At 38.8% G+C, this 19763-nt stretch overlaps 1 protein-coding gene across 10 annotated transcripts in view; it reads right to left on the bottom strand.

The window, feature by feature from the left end:
- Positions 1-19763, bottom strand: part of slc8a1b (solute carrier family 8 member 1b) — a 133942-nt gene that overhangs the window by 5778 nt on the left and 108401 nt on the right. For 4 of the 10 annotated variants that reach the window (XM_077239428.1, XM_077239429.1, XM_077239431.1 and 1 more), the window contains exons 3-6: positions 14828-14934; positions 10735-10880; positions 9820-9919; positions 3548-3823 (exon numbers count right to left, since the gene is read on the bottom strand). In XM_077239428.1, the coding sequence (XP_077095543.1) occupies positions 3548-3823; positions 9820-9919; positions 10735-10880; positions 14828-14934 (629 nt within the window). Of the gene's footprint in view, positions 1-3547; positions 3824-9819; positions 9920-10734; positions 10881-11160; positions 11254-14453; positions 14567-14827; positions 14935-19763 lie in introns of all 10 variants that reach the window. The other 6 variants (XM_077239424.1, XM_077239421.1, XM_077239422.1 and 3 more) reach the window with 2 other exon arrangements.

Here is a 19763-nt window from a genome sequence, read left to right as displayed (position 1 = left end):
CAGGGTGATCTATTGCAGACAGCTGAGAAACCGTGAGGTGCTGATTGTGCTTTCTGTCTGGGAAGGCCTCTAAATAACCCTAGATGCACATACACTCCCTTTCAAACTCTTTCTTCCTCCTTTTCCCTTTTATTTTTTACCTCTCTCTTTCGTCATGCTAATGTAGTTCATAACACATAACCCCGCTGGACTGCTCTGGACATGTTGATATTACTCTTTGCTGCCTGTGGTCACAAAGAGCCATTTTCCTAATTTAAAGGTCTCACTATCCTGCGGATACACACTCTGATATTCACACATTCTAATATTATATTCACACACACATAATAGGATCAAGTAAAGACATTTATTATGTTACAAAAGATTTCTATTTCAAATAAACCTTGTTGTTTTGAACTTTCTATTCGCCTAAGAATTGTCGTGTTGAAGCTTTTCAAACAGCTCAAAGTTGTCATCTGGTAATTGCGGTAATTCTAGCGGGACATGACTGAAGCACTCAGCGTCTGTCTAAAAGTGTTGGTTAGAAACTCTCAGTATCTGAGAACAACAATAGTCATTTAAGGGCTTAAAAGACCAAAATTGACGCTGCAGCATCTCAAGAAACGGTATTATAAAGTCAAAGCTTGGTTTTACCGTAAAGTACTTAACTCTGAAATAACATTTTCCTTCTCGTTATTCATCACTCTCCTGTTATGTTGTTGTAAACAACAGCATGGATGGAGCCGTTTCCATGGCATTACCAAGGAAATTCTCAGTTAAGGCTCAGCTAACACCCAGTCTGGTGTAAAGTCCTGCCAACGAGCCTGGCAGTGTGCGGACGACAACTGCTGCTAATGTGGGTGTCATGGCAATGCATAGCTTCATCCCAGAAAGACTCTAGGGAGCAGTTAATCATTACGGAGTTAAATGGATCAGCGTTTCCAGACTGTAACAGACTTCGAAACTGTTATAAACCTCATATGCTTACGTTTGCATATGGACACAAACTTGACAGAACGACCACACATATCATACGGGTACTTCATCAACTATAAATGTCCCTGCGTGGCTCATGTATGTCTGTGCTGGGAAATACAAAGTGGACTAAATGATATTTAATCTAAAGAGAGTAAAATCACTTTAATTGACCTATATCGCCACACATTAGCGTGACTGCATTCAGAGGATGCGCGTCACTCATCAAACCCATTTATTTTAAAATCATCGAGCAAGTTAATTAAAGATACTCTAATTAGATATGCTGAATTTAAAGGCTTTGTTTTATGTTTAAAAGCATTGGTGAACGCTGCCTTATCAGTCAGCGTACATGTCCCTCGCCTAGTTTCTGGTCGCGTGCTTGGTTAATTGGAAGTTCAGTTGTTTTCTCAGTACTACTGGCTTTCATCTCTAACTTCAAATTGATAGATTTGTCATTTTGTCAAACTGTGCAGAAACACCAGAAAACAATCAATGGATATGTTTGTAAACTCTTCAGTAGAACGTTTTTTGGGCCTCATTTACCTTACTAGTATTAGTTTACCTCACCTACTTATAAGTAAAGAGTGCAAGTATCATAGTGTTTGGTGTCTGAACCAGACTTTTGTTATTTCATTGATCAAATTTCACCGAAAACAATAATGGCATTTTCTAAGTTTTAGCCCCTCAAAACTAATTTTTCTCTTACCCTAAGGGAAAGACATATTCCCACAGTTTCCTGTTAGCAAGTGATTTTAGCTGATAGGGTAAAATGTGTCTAAAGGCCACCTGGGACTCCTTGAATTAAATTTACTCCTAAAAATAAAAGGCACAACAATACTTATCTCTAAACATCTGTGGTACTTCCACTAGTGCTGTCACCATATCAGATTTTCACTACGTGATTATCCTGGTCAAGAAAATGATCACTATATCTATAGAATTTTAACTAATAACATTTATATTTTATGCTTTATCTTTTTTGATATATATCAACAAAAAGATACATTTACTTGAGAAGAAAAAATGTACTTGTTTATCTTTTTTTTGTGTCCCCAGATAGCACTGCAATTGAAAAAGAAACATAACTTAAATATTGATTAAATAGCACAGTTCATGTAAAAAGGAATACTGAAGAATTTCAGCAAACAGTGTACCATTTTTTATTTTTATTTTTATTTTGATCACTTTTAGCGTTTCATCAAACTATTTTATAATAAATATTATTCTGGAAATAAATCTATTCATCTGCACTTGCGCAAAACAATTTGTGGAAGTTACAGATGTATTGATGATAACCATGATATTTACAAAATGAAATAGGCCTATCGATACAACACTGCTAGATTATTAATAATGCATAATTTTTTTTGACAAAGAGAATATTTGAAAGGAATGTGATTGTTTTAAATCCAAGTATAGTCAATTGTGCCATGCATTTCCATGTGAGCTGCATGAGCTGAAGCTGCAGAGTGAATCAACAGCACTGAACAGTAACTGAAGCGCTTTGCCATATATATGGATAATAACCTCGACCAAATGCATCCTATAAGAGATGCAAATGCACAACTGAACTTGATGTATATGAACCCCAAAAAATGAAAATTCTGCCATCATTTACTCATCCTCATGTCATTTCAAACCTTTATCACTTTCTTTCTTCTGTGAAACAGAAACAAAGATATTCTGAAAATGTCTGTGGGTTTATTTTTTCTTTTTGTGTGTCTATACAATGAAAGTCAAATGGAGTTCAGTGTTGTTTTGGACCCCATTGACCTTCATTGTATGGACAAAAACATTCTTCAAAGTATCTTCTTTTATGTTTCACACAAGAAAGAAATTCATGCAAGTTTGCAACAAAATGATATAAATAATGACAAAACTGTAATTTTTGGGTGAATTATCCCTTTAAGGACGTTTCGAAAAAATACTAATTAAGAAAATGTTGTCCTTTTGTGTGTACGACATTGTCAATGCATAATGACTTTTACTGGAAAGCAAGATGCAAATGTAAGAAAATGATTTTCTGCAACGAGATGAGAAAAGCAAAAGGCCGTGAAATGGAGGATGAAAAGAAAAAAATGGAGTGAGTGAGGTAAAGAGGGAAAAGAACAGCATTAGAGAGAGAGATGGGAATGCTTTTGCTTTCTGCTCTCTCAGCATTTTCTCTACGAGTAGCCCAGTGTGTCTGGAATACTAAACATGGTGAACATGCCCTGCACTTCCAGCAGACACAATCTATTTAACGTCTCTCTGTGTGTGTGTGTGTGTGTGTGTGTGTGTGTGTGTCTCTCCTCTGTACATGAACATTATGCTGTTTGTGTCTCCACAACAGTTTCCAGTTTTAAATAACAGTTATCATGACTGATGAAAGTAATATATGGGGGTTGAATGTAGCAAGGAGCTTTATTCTGCATAATTATATGATATATCATAATCATAGCCCTGTGGTGCGCACACGGATGCACACGCACACACAGGACATCCTCATTCTGTGTTAAATATCTGTATGTAAATATAAACATGGGTGGCTGAAACACAAAAATCACAGGTATGTTTTTTTCCCTGTCTCCCACTTCCCTCTTTCTCTCACCTGGCACTGAAGTGCCCAGCGCCACAAACACCACAGCTGTGACGGAGTCTTTGAGTCCGACGGTGCAGCCGAAGTGGGATGCTAGGTCTCCGATGAAAGCCGTCAGGAGGCCGATCATGAGGATTGACACCACGAAACATGCCCACCCGTTCCAGTAGTCGGTGGGCGGGACGAAGGCAAAGAGAACTTTCCAGAAGACGGTGAGGAAATGCATGACGTAATCGAAGCAGGAGGGGAGCTTCTCCTCTCCACATTCTTCATCATCATCATCCTCACCTGCAGGAAGATAAGATAATGACCTTGTATTATCTTATATTATTTGAGGATGAGTACCTTACACAAGGTGAATAAACCCCTATTCACATGAGTACATGACTCATCCTGTATCATTTGTGCTAAAACAAGCAAGAAATATCATGGATTTACATTGAAGGAGGAATCTGAGATAATATTTAGGAACCAGAATGACACGTTTTGACCTAATAAGGGTGGGGTTTGGGGTTCCCCCTCGGTTAAAACCGATAGATAAAGCCTCCACTGCACACACACAGCCTTTCATCCATATGTAGAGCACACACCATGTGTGTGTGTGTTCAGTGAGGTTCTAATCTGTTTGATATTCTGTTGGTGCGGCGTTTCCTTGAGAGCGTAAAGAGAGCAGCTTACAGACACCCACACACTGCTCTCTGACAGGTGAGGCTGTTCCTTTAAAGTGTGATTAGATGTTCAGAAATCTCGTCTATTCACAGCCGAAGCTGAAAGCAAACGGATTCAAGCCTTTGGCAGTGGATTTCGTCATTGTTTCGCTAAGACTTTCTATTCACAGGCAAAAACCTGATTACACACTGTGATTAAAAAGATAATTGATCAAGTAGATAGTTAGATTGGGACACATTTGTAGAGACGACATTCATTCTGATCATTAAAAATATGCAAAAATGTGTGTATGTTGAACTGTTTCATTACACCCCAAGAATATTAGGTCACGATGATGTTTGCTGTCACTGCAGTACATGTGTGTAAATATGGATACATCTGTGGCAAAAAGACAGAGAAGGTCAACATGATGCTTTATATGTGCTGTCCACAAGTGTGTCTGAAGGGTGTAAATGCCTCATAAAAGAGCATCGGATTGCTTTCAGACAAGAGTAATACATACATACATGCACTATGCCATTGACGAATGGCATTTAAAAAAACAAACATGATTAATGTCCTAAATGAGGACATATTGTATACTTACGGTCTATTATTTTAGCTTTTAATTATATATTTTAAGTTGTAGTCATTTATTTTATGTGCTTTTATACTTTTGTTTAGTTAAAAAAAATTCTATATATCTTTAGTTTTAGTAATTTTAATAAGGACCCAAACTGACCTAAACCCTCAAAGAGATATATATGGCATTTTTACAGTGAACTCCCCTCCCCCTTCACTTATAATGGTTTTGTTAAGTATAATATATTTATGAAAAATTCTTCATGAATAATTTCCCCAATTAAAGACATCCCCAATAGTCCCAAATGAAGGATTTGTCACATGTAGCTCAATTCTGTGGTCTTTTTTTGTGCCCAATCAATAGATAAGTAAACCCCTACACCCTCAGTGCCGATGTTGTGTTGACTCTATCTTTCGATATAAATTATCTCGCTGTGCTGCAGAGTCTGACATTTAGCAAAGCTTTTAAACTTTAAACTCTTCAATTTACTGCCATTTGCTGCAGACCTTTTCCGCTTCTTTGTATCTATCTGTATGCATTTGCGTATATGTACGTGTGTGTCCTGATAAAAAGTCATGGAAAAATCTCTGTTCCTTCCTCAGTGGCATTAGATAAAAAAATAGTCTAGTGTTCCATTTGTCATCAGTCAGTGCCATCTGTTAGGAATCGATTAATGCAAGTTTGATATTAGATAGGCCGCATTGCTTTTTTCCAGTATGAAAGTAAATGGTGCTGCCAAGATCCAAAAATGACCAAAACCATGAAATTATTGTATAAATAGTCTAAATGACCTGTGCATTTGAAAACGCACATATTTAAATTTGTTACACTGTGATTCATTAAAGACACAAGAACTATGAACATGTACAGTAGCATTATTGATTGACAACCTGACCTGACAAATCTTGACACCAAATTTGAAGATATGTGAATTTGAATGAGATTTGAGATCTGTGGTGGAGGAGAAAACTACTAAATCTTAAATCGATTCATTGCAAGAACAATTCATACTCGAATCGGATATTGCTACTTCTCAAAATCATCTTTAAACTATTTTATAAATAGTAGTTTACATACAAAAAAGCTTTATTAGAAACAACTAAATGTTCAATGAAAAGACTTGGTCTGACAGCAGTTGTGTACTGGTGATTACAGGTCAGCTCTGAAAGCAGAGCGCACACACACACACACACACACACACACACACACACACACACACACACACACACACACACACACACACACACACACACACACACACACACACACACACACACACACACACAGGCTTTTAACCTTGCTTTGCCCCAGAGCACAAATTGGCACACTGAGAGGTGTTCAAGTGTGAATCACTAAGTCACCAACACCTGATCCACACAAAAACACACACAAACACATGGCTAGAGCAGCAGCAGCCTCTATGATCATCAGTCTCTCTTAGGCCATGCTGCGAGTGCTAATTACTTCAGAGAAAACAAAACAAAAAAAATAAATCCCTCTCTTGTTTTTCTCTTTCTCCGCCTTCATCTGCTGTCTTTCTGTCCTTTGCACAAAGAATAGAGACTCCTTCGCATGGCTGCAAATGTCTGAGTGTGAGGTGAGGATGTAAAACTGAATTTCCCGAGTAGCACAGTGGCCACCAGGGGGTGCTTTACAGTAGAGATACATTTCACAGATACTGTATACTCTTAAAAATAGGTTCTTTATCGATGGTTCCATGAAGAACCTTTAACATCCATTGAACAAAAGTTTATTTATAGTGGAAAAGGTCTTTGGATGATAAAATATGCTATTTTAAAGGTTCCTAATTTTGTTTTGCAGCTCTCCTGCAATAGGTTAAAGGTACAGCGGAGGATCTTTCCGAATTTTAGAGAAGACCCTCCCTCTCCAATTTTTTTAAAAATGCACATGCGCAACACTCTATTTTCTCCCGAGAGTAAACGCCTATTAAACGTGTTGAGTGACCGAGGACTCAAGACATGATATGCAATGGAGAAGTAGCTTGTTGCATTTGTGTAATAAATACTATGATGAACACATTGTAATTATCGAAAACGAACACACAAGGTTTTAGAATATTTCAGCGTGATAGCATTTACCATTTGGTCACAAGGCTACTTTAGACAAATTGAGATTTTTAACGTGTCTACGCGGTGCATGACTTGTGCCAGGGCTAGCATCGCTAATCATAGCTTACATTAACTTTTACTAGCTGTGATTTTAAATGGATTTCTCCAAATAGTATGACAAACTTAACCCGTCTAGTAGAATCGTCGCGACTGCGGCATCAGTGGGAAGCCCAACCTGTGCTTTTGGCGCATGCCAGCGTGTGAAATATTCACCCAAAATCACTCTGGTCTTGTTTCTATATTCTGCGGCCTTTCTTATCATACACTTCGTATAAATTTTTTCTCTTTCGACCCTCAGCCATTTTCAAAGGAATGGCTGAAACCGTAACTCATCACACATAATACACCTGAAAGTGCGCATGCGCAGAAGGGACGAGCACTTACGACGGCCTTACGTAAACATATCACCAGAATGATTGACACTTAGGTGGACCAATAGTATAGGCTACCCACCCGGAAAAAGAAAATCCTCCGCTATACCTTTAACATGCATCCAAGGGCAAAAAACACTTTCATTTTCTCACAATATACATTGCAGCATCACCTCTTTTCCTCTCAGTGTCTCAAATGAATAAATAAAGGATTTAGTCTCTCTAAATCCCACCTTTCCGCAAGCCTACTCTGCTCTGATAGGTCAGACGGCCAAGTTGGTTGTGATTGGTCTACCACTTAAAGCGCATGTCGGAAACAAAATGTATATTATTATATCTGAATTTCAGCTTCCTCAGCACTTGTACACACAGTGATACGAACAGTAACGGTGGTGTTGATTTTTCTGTATCAGTTCGAGCCCGAGTCTCAGTCCTCATTGGATTCGAAATGCTGAAAACAGAGTCTTCTTGACATGTCGACAACACAAACCAAACTCTTCCACTCTCACCTACAACAACAGTGTTTGAGGGTCGGGTCAAAGTAGACGTTGTTTGTGGGCCGCCAATGAAGACCATAGGCTTGCATTATGCCAATTTTTACATTGTTACATAATTATGTAACAGGAAGTGAGACTGAAATTGCTGATGACTCGTTCCGGCAGATAAGGATCACTTCTTTCTTTTAGGAGACAAAATGGTTATTTGTCGTGCACTTTGATATTAAAACTTTGCATGCCTTTTACACTCACAAACAGCAATAGTACACACTACATGAAAGGTAGTACTCGAAATAGCACAATAGGGGCACTTTAAAACTTTCTTTACACTAAATTAGTGTACCTTGACACTTACAGTTCTTTTAATACAGTGCAACCGGAAAGTATTCACAGCGCTTCACTTTTTCCATATTTTTTTATGGTACAGCCTCATTCCAAAATTGATTCAAATTGAATTACTTTCCTCATATTCTACACACAATACCTCATAATGACAATGTGAAAGACGTTTGTTTGAAATCTTAAAAAAAAAAAAACACAAGTATTCACAGCCTTTGCTCAATACTTTGTTGAAGCACCTTTGGAACCAATTACAGCCTCAAGTCGTTTTGAGTATGAAGCTTTGCACACCTATTTTTGGGTTGTTTCTCCCGTTCTTCTTTGCAAAACCTCTCAAGCTCCATCATGTTGGATGTGGAGCGTCGGTGCACAGCAATTTTCAGATCTCTCCAGAGATGTTCAATCGGGTTCAAGTCTGTGCTCTGGCTGGGCCACTCAAGGACATTCACAGTGTTGTCCCGTAGCCATTACTTTGTTATCTTGGCTGTGTGCTTAGGGTCGTTGTCCTGTTGGAAGATGAACCATCGCCCCAGTCTGAGATCCAGAGCGCCCTCAAGCAGGTTTTCATCAAGGATGTCTCTGTACATTGCTGCATTCATCTTTCCCTCAATCCTGACTAGTCTCCCCGTTCCTGCCGCTGCATCACATCCCCTCAGCATGATGCTGACACTGCCATGCTTCACTGTAGGGATGGTATTGGCTCGGTTATAAGCAGTGCCAGGTTTCCTCCAGACATGACCCTTGCCATTCAGGCCAAAGAGTTCAATCTTTGTTTCTCATGGTCTGAGAGTCCTTCAGGTGCCATTTGGCAAACTCCATGGGGCCTGTCATGTGGCTTTTACTGAGGAGTGGCTTCCATACAGGCCTGATTGGTGGAGTGCTGCAGAGATGGGTGTTCTTCTGGAAGGTTCTCCTTCCTCCACAGAGAAACGCTGGAGCTCTGTCAGGGTGACCATCGGGTTCTTGCTCACCTCCCTGACTAAGGCCTTTCTCCCCCAATCGCTCAGTTTGGCGGGGTGGCCAGCTCTAGGAAGAGTCCTGGTGATTCCAAACTTCTTCCATTTACGGATGATGAAGGCCACTGTGCTCATTGGGACCTTCAATGCTGCAGAAATTTGCCTGTACCCATCCCCAGATCTGTGCCTCGATACAATCCTGTCTCTAACAGACAATTCCATGGACTTCGTGGCTTGGTTTGTGCTCTAACGTGCACTGTTAACTGTGGGACCTTATATAGACAGGTCTGTGCCTTTTCAAATCATGTCAAATACAACTGAGTTTACCACAGGTGGACTCCAATCAAGTTGTAGAAACATCTCAAGGATGATCAGTGAAACAGGATGCACCTGCGCTAAATTTTGAGTGTCATGGCAAAGGCTGTAAATAACGCAATCTATATAACCCATGGAAGTCTAATCCTGGAGGGCCACCTTCCTGCAGAGCCTGGCTTTAAACCTAATTAAACACACTTGAACCCGCTAATCGAGCTCTTCAGGATTACTAGAAACTTCCTGGCAGGCGCATTGATACTTAAGTTGAGCTCTAGAGGAAGATGGCCCTCAAGGAGCAGGATTGGACACCTTTGATATAACCCAAATGAAAACAAAGAGCTAAACAGTGGCATTTAACTAATGCAGACACTTCTGGCAACACTTATGAAAATTAATGAATCGCTAAATCAGACCTGCCGATGCTCCTCAAAATCCCAAATACTCACCAGCGCTGACTGTGATGGCCTCAATAAACTGGTCCCTCCAGCTGTTGGTGCCAACCAGAAGAGCCAAGTTTGTCTTTTTAATCAGCTTATCAACAGTGTTCTATAGAGAAAAGAGAGACACAGCAAACAAAGAAAATGTACGGCTTCATTACCGTCCAGTGCAACAAAGAGAACAAGAATAAACAAAGTCATGCACACACTTCAGACGAGGCGGACCACAGTCCATCGAGTGCTACTGACTGCTCTCTGGTCTGCCCCGCTGTGAAGTGTGTATGGGATCGGAGTGTGTGTACGTCTCAGCACGGCTAGTGCGTGTGGGCTGAAGTGCAGGCGTGTGCATGTGTATCGTTCTGAAGTGTGTGGAGGCGACCTATGAGATGTCAATGTTTAAGATCCTTGAACTTCCCTGACAGAATGAGTGTTTCTATAAGAAACTAGAAGGAAACTTGTTTCTACAGAAAAACAGGCATCTACACACTTGCAGTCTGATATATTTCTAATTCACACTGTATGTAACCTATAAAGTAAGTGATAAATGTAGTAACCCATTGTCAGGTTTCCCAAAATACCACCAACTATTGTCAATGAAAATCATCCACATATGATAAAAAAGCCCTAAGATTACTAAGAATACAGCAGTAGATATCTTAACGGAAGATCTGTTTTGTATGTTTCATATAATAATTGCCTATTGATAGATTTATGGCAGTGTGGATGTAAATGTATATTTCACGTAAAAATTAACATTTTGTTTTCATTTACTTAACCTCAAGTGGTTAAAGAGCTGTATGACTTTCTTTCTTTTGCAGAACACAACAGAAGATAATTGGAGTATTTGGTTTAAGTATCCCTTGGTTGCTTTAATGTGATTATGAATATATGAAAAAGTGGGAACTGTGTAGCAAAATAACACACCTTAAATTCATAAGATTCCTCGATGATAACCTCCAGTTTGGGGTGATCTCCGAGCATTGGCTTCCCCATTTCAGCGATGCGTCGTTCCTCATCATCTTCGCCTGTCAGAGGCTCCTCCTCTTCTTTCCCCGCCTCTTTCTCCTCCTCTGAAAACAAAAGCACCAGTCAGAGAGTAGAAAACAAACCCACCAAACCAGCCACCTTATAATTCAAATAATCATCCAAAACATGTTTGTGGATCAATAGGTTTCTGTGGATAAACTGGATTGTGTAAATATAGTTTTTGTCAAAATGCTACAGTGAACAAGAATTTGGCTCTGCTGGGGAAAATCCTTTAAAAAGTCAAAATATCAGATCTTCGTTGGTAAATTTAGAAAACAGGGTACATTTCATAAACCATATGTTTATAACAGAACACATACAGACCACTGTGACTCTGTATAAATGGGAGCTGTGTCAGGGGCAGGATTTTTCCTTCATTTGTTTCAGCAATGAAGCTTCTATGGGCCCAATGGAATTCTGGGTAAGTAAGTGTGTGACATACACAACCCCTGATCAAGTGACTGGATTTAGCCCAATCAATCACCCACATTCACACACACAATGAAATGAGAGGGTCAAAGGAAAAGAAGCAGATGCAGGTATGATGAGATTTTGGAGATTTTAAGTAAATTTGAGACATGCACATACTGATGTGGACAGAAAAGGAAAGGGCTGGGAAAGGAGAAAATGACAATCCTTTTGGGCAGATCACATATATTCTCTCCTTCAATTTCTCTTTCTGTCTTATTTCATATTTCTTTTCAGTTCACAAGCTCAGCTGGCATTACCATAACAACAACAACAACAGCAGCAATAGTCATAAAACAATGTTATGATGACTACATTCCCAAGCTCAAAACAAACACGAGCCTCATAGGCAGAAATGGCAGTATAAACGAATGAAATATCTAATGGAACGAATAAATCTCAAGCCACAAATGAACCCAGAGGCATTAGTGGAGGATTCCAGCATAAGATTCACTGTCAGATTAATGGCAGAGCAACACACTCCTGTAGCCTAAACAGCCTCTTTCTCTCTCTCTGTCTCGATATTTTATGTTCATCTGTTCCAGTGTAATCCATTCTTTATTCTCAGATGGCAAGTTCTCATTTTTATTGAATTACTTGGTTTTCCACACTTTTCTGCCTGTTTATTTGAGAGATAACAAAATACACACATCACCATCTCTTTCGGTTTTCCGTCCCTCTGAATGCAGATCATTTTTTCCACATTGTGTCTTATATGTTGTTTCACTATCTCATCAGTATTGTTCATGGTTTTAGCATGTAACAGTCTCTCAATCATTTTTCTCGCAAACGGTAGTTCTATCTTGTTTGGGGTATCTGTAAAGAAGACGCATTCAATTGAAAAGATGGACCTGTTTAAAGTAGTAAGTCAATACGAAATGGATAGCAGATAATGGACTGACCAATAACTAGCTAGTTGAAGAAAAACTGAAGAGGAACAGGCTGAACAATAATTGGGTATCACAAATAACTATAATTGGGTCTCACAAATATCAATAATTGGGTCAGAGAGGTTCGACTGATGTCGAGCTTAAATTCTGCGGTCACTCACATGAACTAAAATACCAACTATACAGGAAACAAATATAAGAGAAACTAACAGAAAATATGGCACATCTCAGAAGTAATTAAATAAAGACAAATTAAAAATGAATTGATCACATTGAGATTTTGTGATTAGCTTTGGTAATTGATATGAGATGTATATTTTTCCTATTCTGTCTATTGATGTGACACAACATTAAGATGGAGTCAGGTTCATGTAATTTGATATTGATTTAGTTGGCAGATGTTCTCTCTCTCTTGTTTTGTCCTCGAAAACAGAGCTATCATTTTCAGTCTACAGCTTGCGCATGCACGCACGCACGCACGCACGCACGCACGCACGCACGCACGCACGCACGCACGCACACACACACACACACACACACACACACACACATCATCCAGCCATCTCTGCTACTGTCATAGCGTGTCTTCTTTTCTTCATAATAAGTATGAAGTATGATCTATTTTCTCTTGTCTATGAAGGTTTTTAATCATCCAGGGTACTCTCAAATGCCTTAAAAACAAAGCTAATCAAAAGCAAATGGACTCAATTATTAATTATTTTGAAATGTTTCACTACTCATCTGAGTGCCTTTTTAATCACTGATGAAGTCATATGGCTGTGTAGCAGAACATCAAAAATGCATAACCAAATCCAGCTGCATTTCATTGAATTCTATCTGATGTTCCTCTCTCTAATTAGCTCCTATTTTCCATTTTTGACCTTTGGATCCCTTTTTATTGCATCTTATATCACTTATGCTAAAATACATCATTAACCAAAACCAAATGAATATCAAAAAGTAAATATAAATATGATAAAAACATTTGATACACATCAAAACACTGAAGTTCTGGGAAACTGAAACGCTCTACTTCCTGGAAAAGAAATGTTTATCTAAATGTGAGATGAAACACACTCAAACAACATTGGCTTTGAAGACAGCTCACAATCCTGAGCTCGGAGTCTTTTCAAACTCTCCTAATCTCTCCTTATGATTTACAGCCCAATATCTGAACTCATTTGCTGGTGTGTTTTGACATTTCCTTTGTGTCTAGTTATGAGATTATTGCAAGGAAAAGAAATGAAACAATTCACTTAGAAGCTTTCTTTCTTTCTGAAGTATGTTGAAAAAAACCTATATGGTAAAATATACAAAGATTGTGTAAGTGATGATGATGATCACTGTAAATAAAAGGGTCATATCATTCAAATGTAACTGCCCTTTCTAAATACAAAAAATGAGTTCCCACGGGACTTCAGCGCGAGACTACAGCTAGCCGCCTAAAACACTATTTAGGTGAATTTAAACAATGGTTAAGTTGCTAAACGCATCTTGTTCACATGTAAGGGCCCTGTTCATGCTGGACAGACATTTTAATTGCATTTTGTGTCTGTTAAGAGGCACAAAGACACTCTTTATGTATATGCCTCCATAACTGCCGTTTTAGCTGAGGGGGAGCTCTGGGCATTTGCGGGAACAGCTCCGTGTTGCAAGCACCAATCCGGTTCGTTTTTTTTTCTATAGACAGTACTCACAAAGGTATAACGATCAAGATTAACTTAAAAATTGCCCAGAGTTCTCCTTTAACACCTAAAGATACTATTGCTGGTATATACTAAAGACAAGAGTAAGATATGGAGGACATCTAGCAAAACGTTGTTCTGATCCAGACAAGGTCATTGCTAAAATAAAAAAAAATTCTTAAAAAAAAAAACAAAAAAAAGCACTTTACCAGAAAATGTAAATCCCTTTTAGTGCAATGATTGATTGACAGGTGAGTTGGTGGTCCCTCACTGGAAGCATCAGGACCGATTAGCTGCTACATTAAGAATGCTGAAAACTGAGTATTTATTATGTTTTTCCTGCAATAATCTTTAACTAATATTAAAACAAGCATCATATGACCCCTTTAAAGTATATGTATAATCTGCGTGTGTTTTTATGCGAGTAGTTGCGTAATCAGCGAAAGCAAAGAAAAGTCATTCCATTAGTAAAACAGTGAACAGACACCAGGAGAGAGAGACAGAGAGGGTGAGACTCTGCCCAGAGGGAGAGAAGAGTAAAAAGCGAAGGAGACACTGTGAGAGGGAAAGAAACCTCTGTATACTGTCCATCCTCTCCTTCTCCAAAGTGGCGTCTGTAGCTCTACGCAAAAGCTGCATTGCTTATCGTATTCCTCTCGATTGAGAACCCTGACTGTTATCGTCTTCCTGCAGAAACAAGACAACAGGAGGGGGTTGGAATAATGCATGCATGATACACACACACACACACAAACACACACACACAAACACACACACACACACACACACACACACAAGCACACACGGGGACTGGGCTGCAGGGCTGTCGATGGTGTTGTTTGGCCTGTAGTTGATCCCGATGATGATCCAGAGGACTGGTGTTCAGTGTGTGTATGTGTGTGTGCTGAATGTGTGGTTTCCTCAGCAGTCTCAGGCCAAGCCCCCCACCTTCCTTCTCATTGGTCTCTACGAGCTGAGGGTCTCCGATCTCCAGGAAGAAGCTCTTGTTCTTCTCGTATTCTTCGTCATCAATTATCCTGACTTTTATTGTTTTGCTGGAGAGAGGGGGAGAGAAAGAAAAAGAAGGAGAGGAAAAAAAGGGTGAGGAAAAGACAGGCCAAGAGAAAAAGAAGAAAGAAAGATAAACGGCATGCAGTCATGCACAGGCAGACCGTCAGAATAAGAGGATGATGCAAGAGAGACAGATAGAGAGAGAGAGTAGCCTCATCAATTCTGACTGTCTAAATACACTCACAAACTCACATACAATCAATATTCCCTCTTATTTTTTTACTTGCTGTTCAAAATCATTATTCAATGAAATGATAGCTGTTTCTCAATTCCAGGAACGCAATTAACAGACTTGCATTTTTCGTGGAGACCGCTCTTGCCAGGCTACCTTGAAATAACGAACTTCGAACGACCAAGGACACAGAACGCATCCTTTAGAGAACTGAGATGTGCTGCGATCTTGTTGCTAAATGCAATAAACAAATGTCATAACCTATTAAAAGATTTATTTCATATTCTTATAGACATTATTTTCATAGTATTTTATATCACATTAATGTACCTTTTGTATTGGTGAAAAAAAATGAGAGTATGTTTAATGTTACTTATGCTTTTTTAATGTTAATATTAGTTTTAATATGCCAATAAAAATCCCACAGGCTTTCTTCAGGTCTTTATCACTTTATGCAAAACAAAATGGCAAACGTTGACTTTCATGAGCCGTCACATATTTGCAAGCTTAGGCGGGAATCTCTTAAGTGAGAACGAGAGGTTTAAAGCTCACAGGCTTCCATACGTCGACAACCCGCATCTTCTTCTGGAATTTTGTAACGGTTCAATTTTCTCACTTCTGCACTTGATGCATCCTCGATATCAAGAACACATCCAGGTGCTTTAATGTGATTCATTCTCTGTACTCACTTTCTTGAATATTGGAATTGAACTTGATGGTTGATGACGTAGTACGAGAACACAAGGATGCAAGTTTGCTTAAGAATGGATATTGAGAAACAGCCATTGACTATGGATCTGCGGAGTGACTCCAGCTGAAATGGCCATTAATTTAGCTCTGACTCAAGAAATCTTACTTTTTTTCCCACATTTTTTCCCGTCATCTACACAGGAGCAACTTTCAGCCCAGCATGCTCACAGGGAACATTGAATACAAAGCTAACAACAACATCATCATCAGAACCATAAACAAAATATTTCATGCACAGATTCAGACCACTTGCTGCCATGCTTGTATGACCTTTCTCCAAGAGTAACTGCAGCGCAGATCATTACAACCAGAAAATCTCCACAACCAACCAACCATGTCATATTGACCTAATGTCATGATTAAAGTCAACAAGAAATCAAAATCGACTCTCTTGGCCCACATTTTTTAACATAAAAAAATAAATAATAATAACCAGAAAAATTTAATTATGAAAGTCCGAAGCAAGGACTGCACATTGTCCTGCACAACTTCACAGGCAATAAGTGGAATGGTAAATTTAGAACAACACAACAGTCATATATTACACTAATATACTATATAAAACCTCAACAACAACAGCAGCTCATTCTGTGTCATGTCATTATGCGATTTCTACATCACTGCACATAGACAGAACTTTCGGGTTTCGGTTTTCAACCACAACAAGTGTTTACATGTCCTCTTGAACGAAATAGAAAAGGTTTCAACCAATTCCGATTAATGTGGTTACATGTGACTCTTTTTATTCCAATTGCGCTACTAGTCCAATTACAAATGGATTATTAGGATCCATGTAAACGTAGCTAATGAAGAAAAGGCATGAGAAAATGAAGCAAGAAAGACACAAGAGTCATCAAATGGTGGCATATGCTTCAGGGAAGACTAATAAACACAAACACTATCTTTCTGCATCTCTCACTTCTCAAAGACGATTTCATGTTCCTTCATTGGTTGTCACAGAAACAGTGTTAGACAGTTTCCAGATCTGCTCTGTATGATGCAGTAAGCTGTGTGTGTGTGGGAATGACCCTCTCCACTTCGCATTTGAATGTGGGTTAGGTTCAGCTGAGGTCACGGCAGTGCGCTAACGCTACATCAGTTAGTCATAGAACTGCTTTTACACGCACACAAAGGTTTTAAAATCACAGCGCATGCCGTTATATTATGCGTGCATGCGTGTGGTGTTGTTTTCCTATTTATTCTTTGTACGTTTTGTTCTTGTCAAGTGCTTCTGACATCCGTCATCTGTAGTTGCTGGACACTTGCATAATTTCATTACCCACCTAAATTCTCCCTCTCTCATTTCAAAAGACGTATCACATTTATAACTGTATGAGACAATGGTAATTAACTCTGACAGAAAACAAAGTGATATTTTAAGTGTGTGTGGTGTAGATGAGATGTTAATTAGAAGTGTTCCTGAGCTCTGTCAATAGTGCAGAAGTTTTTTATCATTTAAAAGAATCAAGACATAACCCATTCACAAGCAGTCAACACATCAGAACTCAATGAAAACATGTTAACAGTTTAAGCTCTGGGTGAGACAAACTGTGACCACGTGACACAAAAACACCTGCTAAATCCATTGGCAGAACAAATACACAGCTATTGAAGAATCTTCAGCATGAAAGCAAAGAATATAAAGGATATTCACAAGCAAGTGACTCTTATGAGCCAATTATCAAACTACACTTAAAATAATGAACCGATCATTCTATAACAAAATCACTCAAAAAGACTCAAATAATTTACTGGTCTGAATCAGTCTGACTAATCATTCACTGAATGAACTCACTGACTTAGAGCAGTTACTGAGTCACAAAACATCTTTATCTTTATGTTGTTCAAATGACAGGTAGGTAAAGAAAAATGATTTAAAAAAATTAATTTAAAAAAATTATCACGTTGAGGACCATAATATTGAACTAATATCTATTTATTTAAAATGTTATTTATTTATTTGAACCTCTAACCTTAAATCTAACTTTCAAACAAATCTGTCTGGATTTTAATTTAATTTAAGACATTATAGATGTTTATTAAGAAGTTTCGTCATGCAAACCATTAGCTCGTCCCCATAATGAAGGGTTTCTCAGCTTTTACTATTCGCATGGGCCTGACCTGACACACCACAACACACACACACAAAGGGAAACTTGACATGATCGAAATGAAGACTCACACCTTGAAGCCTCTTGTATTCAGTACAGAATTTCTCTCCTTGTTTGCTGTTACAGTAGATGACAGTGGCTTTATGCGTGTGTACCGAGTTCCTGTCTCTCTTTAGCAGCTCAAATTTGAGCCTCCAGAAAATCAAAGCGTGCTTTAGATTAAGCCAAATGGGCAGGGGCTTGTGGGAGACGCTTGGGGTCTTGAATCTCTGATCAGGGTGTTATATAAAGCTGCTCCAATTCATGCCTGACCAGAAACCAAGCACTGCAACATGAGATATCACACATGCATCTCGCTTATGAAAGACATAGTTGGGAACAATGCAGCAGATACACAAATTATATGACATTATCTTTTCATTAGCATATGATCCTAGAGATCCTGACACACACACACACACACACACACACACACACACACACACACACACACACACACACACACACACACACACACACACACACACACACACACACACACACACACACACACACACACACACACACACACTTAAAATACATATATGGCTCATACAGCTCATCAACCACTTCCTGCTTGAAATTATTTTCGGGTCGATGCTTCTAGAGGATTCGCAGATATGTTTTATAGACCAGTGGTGGGACAGTCAGGAAGCTTAAACTCACACACTCTTGCTGCAGTGCTTGCAGATAATTGCCCGTCGCTGCTGCATTACAGTGAGTTAGCGAGTACATATCTCTAGGTCTGATCCATGTTCAGGTACCAGTTTTAGGTCATTGCAGCTGGACTGGAATGAGATCCAGACCTATTAGCTTAATTTACATGCCAAACCCCCCCCAACACACACACACACAGTTTGACTTACGTTACAGTCCAGAAACATTTGCCAGCAATTAGATCTGTGCTTAGCAACTGCAGAAAGAGCCAAAATAGAGACACTTTTCAACAGCGATTTACCAAAGGCCAATGTGCCGAATGTGTGTAAGAAAGAGAGAGAGAGAGAGAGAGAGAGAGAGAGAGAGAGGGAGAGGGTGAAGTAACACAACCTCATTAAAATTCAGATCATGTCTGCTCCTTAACACAAGGAGGAGCCACATCAAATCAATATGAGCTGATATGTATTTTGTATGTACATATACTTTTGTATGTATATGTGTGTGTGTGTGTGTGTGTGTGTGTGCGGGCATATGGGTGTGAGCATGTTTAGATTGAATATAGAATGAATGAATATATGAGTATTTACTCTTTTTCTTGTGACATGCCGAGATTCAGTAAGAATGAATTGTGTCCGTTGATAATTCCTGTCATGCAAATCAGGAAACAGTGCAAATCATAGACTGTACAGCCTTATTACACCACTGCGATACAAACACCAGAATCAGCTCCTTAAAACACCAGTGCGCTCAACTATACTGTGTGTGCTCAACTATACTGTGTGTACTGTAAGCATATAGGCCTAACTCTTTTCTACATCATTTGATGAATAACTGCTGCCAGGATCAATAAAAAAAGTACATAAACACAATTGTTGGTGATTGCAACAGGCAAATAATTGACATGTCTTGTTTGTATTAGAAGGGTGCATGTTTGAGGTAAAATGATAATGACTTAATTTAAATATGCCTGGTGCAGATATTGTTAGTTTAAACTGGATCGCAAATAGTAATTATAATAATAATAAAAAAATGTTATACATTTGTTTTAAATAAATATTTTACTGCAAAAAATTTGATTGAATAC

This window comes from Siphateles boraxobius, unplaced genomic scaffold (assembly GCF_051911475.1).
Source record: "Siphateles boraxobius isolate OS27281-9 unplaced genomic scaffold, OSU_SipBor_1 22, whole genome shotgun sequence".
NCBI classification, from domain to species: domain Eukaryota; kingdom Metazoa; phylum Chordata; class Actinopteri; order Cypriniformes; family Leuciscidae; genus Siphateles; species Siphateles boraxobius.
Note: the sequence above shows the minus strand (reverse complement) of the source record. Positions and strands in the feature narration are given on the sequence as shown.